At 49.7% G+C, this 9261-nt stretch overlaps 1 protein-coding gene across 1 annotated transcript; it reads left to right on the top strand.

Moving 5' to 3' along the window:
* The first annotated feature begins 774 nt into the window (after window positions 1–774).
* Window positions 775–2525, top strand: KCNA6 (potassium voltage-gated channel subfamily A member 6). The gene has a single exon (XM_006923837.1). The coding sequence runs from the start codon at window positions 865–867 to the stop codon at window positions 2455–2457; it is 1593 nt and encodes a 530-aa protein (XP_006923899.1). The 5' UTR covers window positions 775–864; the 3' UTR covers window positions 2458–2525.
* Window positions 2526–9261: the final 6736 nt, after the last annotated feature.

Raw genomic sequence — 9261 nt, 5'->3', positions numbered from 1 at the left:
AGCGCGGGAAAGATTACTGGTGAGGCAAGTGTGTATCTATTTCCACAGCGTCCTGGCTCGCGGCAGCCCCTGGCTGGGCGAGGGGTGTGATGTGGGAGTGGGGTGGGAGGGGGCAGCAGGCGGGGCCTGCCACGTCACTTGGAGAGTGTGTGCTGGGAAGGAAGGGCAGAGCGGAGAGCCGAGCCGCTGCAGCTGCGGCCGCTGCAGCGAAGGCTTGAGCGTTGGGGAGGTGGGTCCCCGCGCCCTGGTGCCGGGGCAGCCCCAGGGCCCTCTCTGAGGCCTGCAGCGCAGCACATAGAGTGGAGTTGGCGGCTGTGGCTCGAGAACGGCGACCTTGGCTAGACCGAGCCCGCGGTGGACGTAGGGCGGAGGCCGAGCCCAGCCAGGAGTCTTTGCGGAGCCGGAGGGAGGCGCATCTGGCGCTTCGGCACCCGCAGCAGCCGGGGGGCTTGAGCTGTTGGAGGAGCGCAGTGGGAGCTGGGAAGTGCTAACCGGTCCGGACGTGCGTCCCAGAGCCCAGTCTCAGGCACCGAGGGGCGAAGCCGTGCGTCTTTTCGGGCATCCAGTTTCACACGCTCCAGTTTTGTGGTTCCAGGTATCCCAGTTAGCTTTAGCACCCAGGTGCGGACAACTGGAAGCGCGGAGCCAAATCCTCTGCTCCCAGGGCACCTCCCCTGATCTAGCTTTGCAGGGGCCAGGGCTTCAGGGCTCACGGACCCAACCGCAGGTCAGACCGCGAGCTCCGAGAAGCGCGAGCCCCACCCTAAAAAGAGGGCGCAGCCGGGCTCTGGGAAGCGCTGCCGCGCTCGAAAGGTTGTGTCGGGGGCGCCGTCCTAGTGGCGGGGAGCGCACGGCTGAGGGGACATGAGATCGGAGAAATCCCTTACGTTGGCGGCGCCGGGGGAGGTCCGTGGGCCGGAGGGGGAGCAACAGGATGCGGGAGACTTCCCGGAGGCCGGCGCAGCGGGGGGCTGCTGTAGTAGCGAGAGGCTGGTGATCAATATCTCCGGGTTGCGCTTTGAGACACAACTGCGCACCCTGTCGCTGTTTCCCGACACGCTGCTGGGAGACCCTGGCCGCCGTGTCCGCTTCTTCGACCCCCTGAGGAACGAGTACTTCTTCGACCGCAACCGGCCCAGCTTCGACGCCATCCTCTACTACTACCAGTCCGGGGGCCGGCTGCGGAGGCCGGTCAACGTGCCCTTGGACATCTTCCTGGAGGAGATCCGCTTCTACCAGCTGGGCGAAGAGGCCCTGGCAGCCTTCAGGGAGGACGAGGGCTGCCTGCCTGAAGGCGGAGAAGACGAGAAGCCACTGCCTTCCCAGCCCTTCCAGCGTCAGGTGTGGCTTCTCTTCGAGTACCCAGAGAGCTCTGGGCCCGCCAGGGGCATCGCCATCGTCTCGGTATTAGTCATTCTCATCTCCATCGTCATCTTTTGCCTGGAGACCTTGCCCCAGTTCCGTGCAGATGGTCGAGGTGGAAGCAATGGTGGTGGTGTGAACAGAGTCTCCCCCATTTCCAAGGGGAGTCATGAGGAAGAGGAGGATGAAGACGATGCCTATACGTTTCATCCTGGCATCACCCCTGGGAGAGTGGGGTCAGGGGGCTCATCTTCACTGAGTACTCTCGGGGGCTCCTTCTTTACTGACCCCTTCTTTCTGGTGGAGACTCTGTGCATCGTTTGGTTCACCTTTGAGCTCCTGGTGCGCTTCTCTGCCTGCCCCAGCAAACCAGCCTTCTTCCGCAACATCATGAACATCATTGACTTGGTGGCCATTTTCCCCTACTTTATCACTCTGGGCACTGAGCTGGTGCAGCAGCAGGAGCAGCAGTCAGCCAGTGGAGTGGGTGGCCAGAATGGGCAGCAGGCCATGTCCCTGGCCATTCTCCGAGTGATCCGCCTGGTCCGGGTGTTCCGCATCTTCAAGCTCTCCCGCCACTCCAAGGGGCTGCAGATCCTGGGCAAGACCTTGCAGGCCTCCATGCGGGAGCTGGGCCTGCTCATCTTCTTCCTCTTCATTGGAGTCATCCTCTTCTCCAGTGCCGTCTACTTCGCAGAGGCTGATGATGACGATTCGCTCTTTCCCAGCATCCCAGATGCCTTCTGGTGGGCAGTGGTTACGATGACCACCGTAGGTTATGGGGACATGTACCCCATGACAGTGGGGGGCAAGATCGTGGGCTCACTGTGTGCCATCGCTGGGGTCCTCACTATCGCCCTGCCGGTGCCTGTTATTGTATCCAACTTCAACTACTTCTACCACCGGGAGACAGAGCAGGAGGAACAAGGCCAGTATACCCATGTCACTTGTGGGCAGCCTGCACCGGACCTGAAGGCAGCTGACAATGGACTTGGCAAGCCTGAATTATCCGAGGCCACCCGGGAACGGAGACCCAGCTACCTTCCCACTCCACATCGGTTGTATGCAGAGAAAAGGATGCTCACTGAGGTTTGACCACTGCAGGCAGGGCCTACATGAGAAGGGTGACACCGAGCAAATAATTTCTTAGGCTTCCTTCTCATTCTCCATGAATCTCACCGGAGCTCCAGTTGACTTCCTGACTTCTTCCCCTATACCCAGTGCATGGCATCCAGGACCAAATACCTGGACTGTCAACCTTGTTGCTTGGTCCCTGCAGCATTCAAGGTTTATCCGTCTAAGTGACATTTTTGAAATTCTAATGGTGCCACCCATTCGTGCCCATCTTCTGTTACATGGATGAGATTTCTGCCTGATTTTCCCTCAAGACTCCGATTTTTCATGTCTGAGACTTATAATGTCTGTAGGAACAGAGATGTCAACAGGATGGAAACTGGATCCTGTTCCTTTCCTTCGTGTCCTTTCCTTTGGGACATGTACCTGTCTTAGCTTCTGACCTGGTGGTAACTGGCAGAAGCTGGTGGACAGATACTGTGCTCATCTTGCTGTTTTATTCCAGGGCCCTGTCACACCTGCTGGTCTTCCTGCAGAGGACCCTTGGTAGAGCTTTTAGGTGCACAGCCTCAAAATATGTTATTCATCTCTAGTCTTGGATGGAATTAGAGAAACTGCAACTAATCTTGGCCGTTTGGAGGACGTTAGAGTCAGCCCCGGACCAAAGGGGCCAATGGATTCTTCCAGGTGTGTTCTGGCACAGTAAACATCAGTCTTTGGTCTACATTTTGTCTTCCCCACTCTGATCCCCTGATTCTCTGTAGCTTCCAGGAAGGTTCTTTCTCAGAGCCAAATACTCTTTTTGTGCAAGTGCCTTCCTGTGCAGAGAGACTGGAAAAAGGGAACCATAGAGCCAGGAGAAATGGCTGAATAGAGTCAAGCAACTGGCATGTCCACATATCTGAAGAGAGGTGTCACTTAAACAGATATTGTCACCTAAGAGGGGCAGAGGAATCTTGTTGCAGATGGCAAATTTCTCTCTCTCCCTTTTGCTCAACCTCTCTAGCTCTCCACCCTTCTTCCTGGGAATTTCATTTAGGATTACAGTTGAAGGCCTTCTAAAATAAACTTCAGCTTAAACCTGCAGACAGGTAAAAGAACACATTGTATGCTAGCGTGGGTTTCTTCCCATCTTGTGGGCAATGTAATAGATGGTTTAGAGTAAGGAAGAAGTATTATTCCTTCGCTGAAAGCCTCGCTGCTAGAGGGTTTTTTGTTTGTTTGTTTGTTTGTTTTAATGAGTCAAGCAAACATTCACCTGCTCTGCCCCTTGAAGCTGCAGCTGACTTGCTGTAACTGGTAAGGTAATGTGGTGGTGTCACCACCTGGACTAAGCCATCTTCTTCCATTGTGAACCTCCTGCCTTCCACCCCACTGCCCACTTCTCCTCATTTTCTCCAGGTAACATTGCCATTTGTTTGTCTGTTGCCTCGATAAACTGTGATGTACTGTTCTGAGCTCTTTTGGGTATAGTTCAGAAACTGAAAGGACTGTTAACATGTTTTAAATTTTATATCTGTGCTTTAAGACTCTTTGATGAGAATTTTTTTTTAAATTATTTTCTCAAAGAGCGACTTATGAGGGATGGCCTTTTGAGGGTTTTCTTGAGAGACACTGTGGCTCTTGTGAGTGCCAGATCTAAATCTGGATTTTGCCACAGCTTTACAGGGTAACTTTGGCCGCCACGGTTCCTCTTTGTGCCTCAGTTTCCCCTCCCATTAAAAGGGAACATTAATGTCTTCCTCTCCCTACCTCATGGGGAGTCCAATAAACTTATCTGGGAAGCTGGGGATAATGCTATGCAAATGTGTGAATTGTAGTTAAAACTCTCTTGATTTTTAGTTTACTACCCTATTTCCCATCGCCCATAGGCAAAGCCTCCCTCCCCCCAGAGTTTCTGCCTTGGATCCAGAGCCCAAGAATAAGCCATTCTGGGTCATTAGCTCCTTAAATTCCTCCTTCGCCTCTTGAACTGGGCCTCAGACTTTCTTCTTACCCTTCAGAACGGAGAATGCTCTTTAGACAGGTTCAGCGAGATCCTTCCAGGGCCAGAGATCACCTCAATTGAGAGCTTGACTTCTCTAAACCTGAAATACAGTAGGAGGTAGAGGAGTTCATGATCAAAACCTGCTTTGAGACCATAAAGTGCTGCTTTTCCAAGTCTCTTTAGTTATTCCTGGCTATCAGGGGAAAGGAGAAGGGCCCAGCTGAGGGTAAATGTTGGAACATGTAGGCATGTATCCCTATATATGTGCATGTGATCATCCTCATCACCATACCTAATAAAACACTTCCTTTTCAAGTCAGAGCATGCCTGAAAGGAAAGGGTTTGTGGAGAGCGGGCTCTCCAGGGACTCTGGTTGCCATAGCAACCTTGCAGCCTGTTCTCTCTATCTTCTGATTTGGGCAGCAAGGGAGAACAGGAGACTACATATCCCCAGCTTCTGAAATGGGAACACCCTCCCCTCCCCCCCCCCACACACATAATGGGTTAGGGGCTGGTAGTGCCAGGAGAAGGATACGTGGCCTTTGGAAAATGAGGGGGAAGCAGGTCCCCAAAACTTCAGCCCTGGACCTTTCTCCCTGGTTTCCCCACCCAGTCATTGAAACTGCCTCATCTCACCTCTGATTCTTCAGAAACTTGAATGCTAAGCAACTGCCAGTTAAACCAGTGTCGATATTATCTTTCTCAAAATGACAAGGGGAGCGTTGGTGGGGACTTGCTCCTTGAGAGGCAACCAGGCTGTGCCTCGCAGAGACTCATAATAGTTTTAGTCTATACCAGTGTCATGGAGTTTCCATCTCCTCAGAGAGAGGCTCCTCCCAGCTCCGAGATGGAGAGAAATGATATTCCTTCCCCCCAGGGAACAATCTAGCTCCTGGGAGGAATTTAATAGGTGGTTCTTCTTAAGACGTCAAAGAAAAACTGAGAGGCTGTGACCCGACCTAGTTCCTGTGAAGGATTTTGCCAAGTGATCCCTCCCTGACTCTGAACCTCTTTATGTGGATTTTGTGCACTGAGCACCAAGAGAACATGCACCCTGTGTTGCCAGGACACCTGGGATTATGATTTCACAGCTGTTGACAAAAGCAGGGCTCAGGCCATCATTACACCTGACTCAAGCCAGCAGGCGCTCCCAAAGGTCTTCCTGGATCTGTCAGGCTCGACAGAGTTGTGAGATATTCCTCCCGCCTGATTATCCCCAACGAGAGAGGGACAGCTGGCCGTCTTTGCATCTGAGGTAGGTTGTACTGCTGGGGAATTTCTTTTCAGCTCAGTCCTTTGGGCCAAATTAGAACTCAGGGTGGGGAGGGGCGGAGAGAAGGTGGGAGAGCATGCGTTTAGGAGGAATCAGGGTTTGGATTTCCCTGTCCTCAGCAGCCACTGGGCTCTCTTTCTGTGTGTGTTCTTTGACTCCATCTACTTTAAGTTCTCTCTTCTCTGTTTCTCTTCCCTTACTGCTGCCTCACCCCACCCTTTCTAATCATCTCCATTTCTCTGCATTTTCCACATCTTTTCATTCTCACTTGCTCTGCATTTTTTTCTTCTCATATTTTTCTTCTGTCGTTTTAACCTCTTCTTTCTTATGTATCTTTCTATCTATCTTTCTTCCCTCTTCATTTTTTTTAGTTGCTGGGAGCACCTATAGAATTTCTGCTGAGGTCATACTTTGAACTCTAGGACTAGCTGTTTGCTGAGAAGATTGTTCTCCAGCTGGTAGAGTCCCCCATTTTGATACCTCGGTACATCATTCTTTCCTACTGTTTTCACCTCTGTGGGAGGAGGTCCCGAATTTATGAAGCAAGATGAGATTGCTGCACGTTTAGAAAGATGTCTCTCAGACACTTCCTGAAACTATAAGGATGAGGGAGAGAGAGAGAGTGAGAGGGAAGGAGAGAGGGAGAGAAGGGGAGAGAGAGAACCAGACAGGACCAGAACCTGGTGAGTGTGATAAATACTCTGCCTATAGCACTGAAATAAATTCACATTAAGATCCCTCACCATTAAGAAGCTTACAGAAAGGTTCAAGACAAAGGAACAGTAGAAATAGTTAAACAAACAGAAAAGAGGATTTCGGAAGATATAAGATTTGAATAAGCCTTAACTCAGGGGTGGCCTTCTGAATGCCTTTAGTTCATTCAAAGGTTCTCACAGCACCCAGCTTTCTGTCTTGTACACTGGAGGCAGAACAAAAGCTAGGACTTAATCCCAGTGGTTCAAGGTGGATTAACATTCACCAATGAGTCCATATGAGAGCTGTGCACTCTCCTTGCTGGAGGTCATGGAGCATAGGGTAAGTCCCACCTGCATCAAGACATGGGTGGGGAGCTTTTGGGGGGGAGTAATGGAATTTTTAAAAACAGGATTGTGGTGAGAGTTGTACAGCTCTATAAATTAACTAAAATGTCATCGATTGTGGAAAAAAGTGGCACGAGGCTAATAACCGTCACATCTTGGCTGGGAAAATGGTTTGGTTTATAAATCTAGAAGTTTAGCATCTCTAAAGATGAACCAGACTAAATGTCCAGGATGGAATGACAGTTATTTTCTTCTGCCACATGGGGACACTTTAGAGCCTCTCATACAGTTGCTTCTTGTTACTCATGTACAGTGCTGAGAATTGATTTTTTTTTTTTTTTGACAATCAAACCATGGTGAATTTGCATATTTATTTGTTCGTTTGGTTTGTTTGCTCTAAAGATAGGTCAAAACATTTTCGGTAAATACGGAGCATAGTTAGCATATATCAAACTACAATGAGTATATTGGACATTATTTATTACATAGGACTAGGGCAGTAAACTTGCCCGAGGGACTTATACTTCACCGGCAAAACAACAACAACAACAACAACAACAACAACAACAACAACAAAACCTACAAACAAACCAAAAATCCCCTCCTAATCTCTGTACCTGTAAACACAGAATTTCTTAAGAAATTGCCCAGGAGTCAGCTTTATTCTCCTGCCTCCCTCACGCGCTTCTCTCTGAAGCAGTCATTAACCCTGAACAGCCTGCTTGCTGAAGAGGTCCCAGCAGTCTTTGGTTCTTTGGGTAAATAGAAGAAATGGGAGCCCTCGGTTACCTCCCCCTTCTCCATGGTTGCTCATCAGACTTTGCTCTCCTCTTGCTCTTCTTTGCCTTTCACTTGCTAATCCCTTCCTTCTTTCCCCTGGGTGCTTTTCTTCACATGACACCTTCCAGTCCTGCTGCTTATCTTTCCTCTCTCCACTGGCCGAGCCCTCGCTTTTGGCAGTATTTCTGTCCCCCTTGAATCTCTATGTAAATGCCAAGTATTTTCCCAGGGAATATTGTCCTCCTGGGACAATCTGGCTGGAACTGGTATCCCCGCTCTGATTGGTTTTGACTGCATTATCGCCCCAGGAAGCAAAGTGTCAATCTAGTTCTATTTTGTCAAGGTACTTAGGGGAAGAAAAGAAATCCATTCTTTAAAACTGTGGGATTTCCTCTCTCCGTCCCACATTATACCCGGCTGCTTCGTGTTGCACAGATGTCTCGTGGCAGAATCAGGCCTGGAGCTCGGGGCTTTAACAGGAGAGGGAGCTACCTAGATTCAGGCCACTGGGAATAACTACAGATGGACTCTTGGTTCTCGTGTTACCGTACCTCCCAATGAACTACTTTCCTCTTCTGGATGTGAGGTCTCTGTGGGTTTGGAGATTGTCATGTCTTTCACATCCCTTTGCTCTGAACTCGCAGAGAAAGGAGTTCACCCTGCCCCTTCATTCCTTCTTGGTACCCTGAAGGGGGAGCTGCTTTTGAAAGGTGATCCAAACAGTACAATGACTCTCTCGTTTCCAGAACAAAAGAGAAAAAGGGGCCTATCCTATAGTCAGTATCATTAATACTGGTCTCATCTTGGCTATCACTTAACCTATTTGGGGCCTAGCCCTGGTGGGGTTTATGACAAAAAAACCATTATTTTTTAAACACAACTCCAATCTCATCATTGTTACTATGAAGAGGATTTTCCCTTAGTCTGTCATGGGCTCCAGCAGACATTGCCTGCCCCTAGAAAACATCCTGCAACCTTAAGCAGTCTCAGCTGCAGGCTGCAGGGAGCATAGACAGACCCTGGCTCTTTAGCGAGAGCAGAGCCGACATTTCAGAAGGAAATTGCAGCCACGCAGTCTGCTGGCGCTGCTATTTTTGACATGCTTGCTGTTCTCTCAGTCTTGACAACCGCTGTCTCCAAGAGACAGACAAACTCGCTCTTGGCAGCAGAGACACTTTGCTTTGAAAAAGAACATAGGAAGACAGTCCTGTGACTGGGGAGGCCGGTGGACATGCCATTCCATCTCTCTCCTCCAGGAAGCCTGGCACCTGGCTAGCAGGGTTGTAGATTTAAGGCTGGAGGTGCTATTCTTGGCCCAGTGAATTCTCACTCTGTTCCCATCCTCCCCAGTGGGAGTAGTCCTAACAAGAATGAGAATGCACCATTCATTTAAAATGTGTTCAGTGCTTTCAAACATCGTATCATAAAACAAAGAGGTTAGGAGATGGACTTTGGGGCCGGATTTTCTGGGTTCAGATCCCATCTCTGCCGATTATCTGCTGGATGACATCGAGCAAGTTCTGGAACTGCACTGTGCTTCAGTTTCCCTCTCTGTCAAGTGGGGGCATATTAAGAGTACCAATTTCATAGAGCCGTTTTGAGGATTATATGAGTTAATATATGTACAATGTTTATGTAACGCCATGTAACAATATGTATGTAGTATAATATGTAACAATATGTAAGCACTATACAGAGATTGGCTATTGTTATCGTTATTATTCCCCTACAACAACCAAATGAGG

This window comes from Pteropus alecto, unplaced genomic scaffold (genome assembly GCF_000325575.1).
Source record: "Pteropus alecto unplaced genomic scaffold, ASM32557v1 scaffold76, whole genome shotgun sequence".
Taxonomy (NCBI): domain Eukaryota; kingdom Metazoa; phylum Chordata; class Mammalia; order Chiroptera; family Pteropodidae; genus Pteropus; species Pteropus alecto.
This window is presented reverse-complemented; position numbering and strand designations above follow the sequence as displayed.

What these genes read in the sequence shown, in the direction of transcription:
- KCNA6 (XM_006923837.1), top strand. Translation starts at nt 865, where the DNA reads ATGAGATCGGAGAAATCCCTTACGTTGGCGGCGCCGGGGGAGGTCCGT.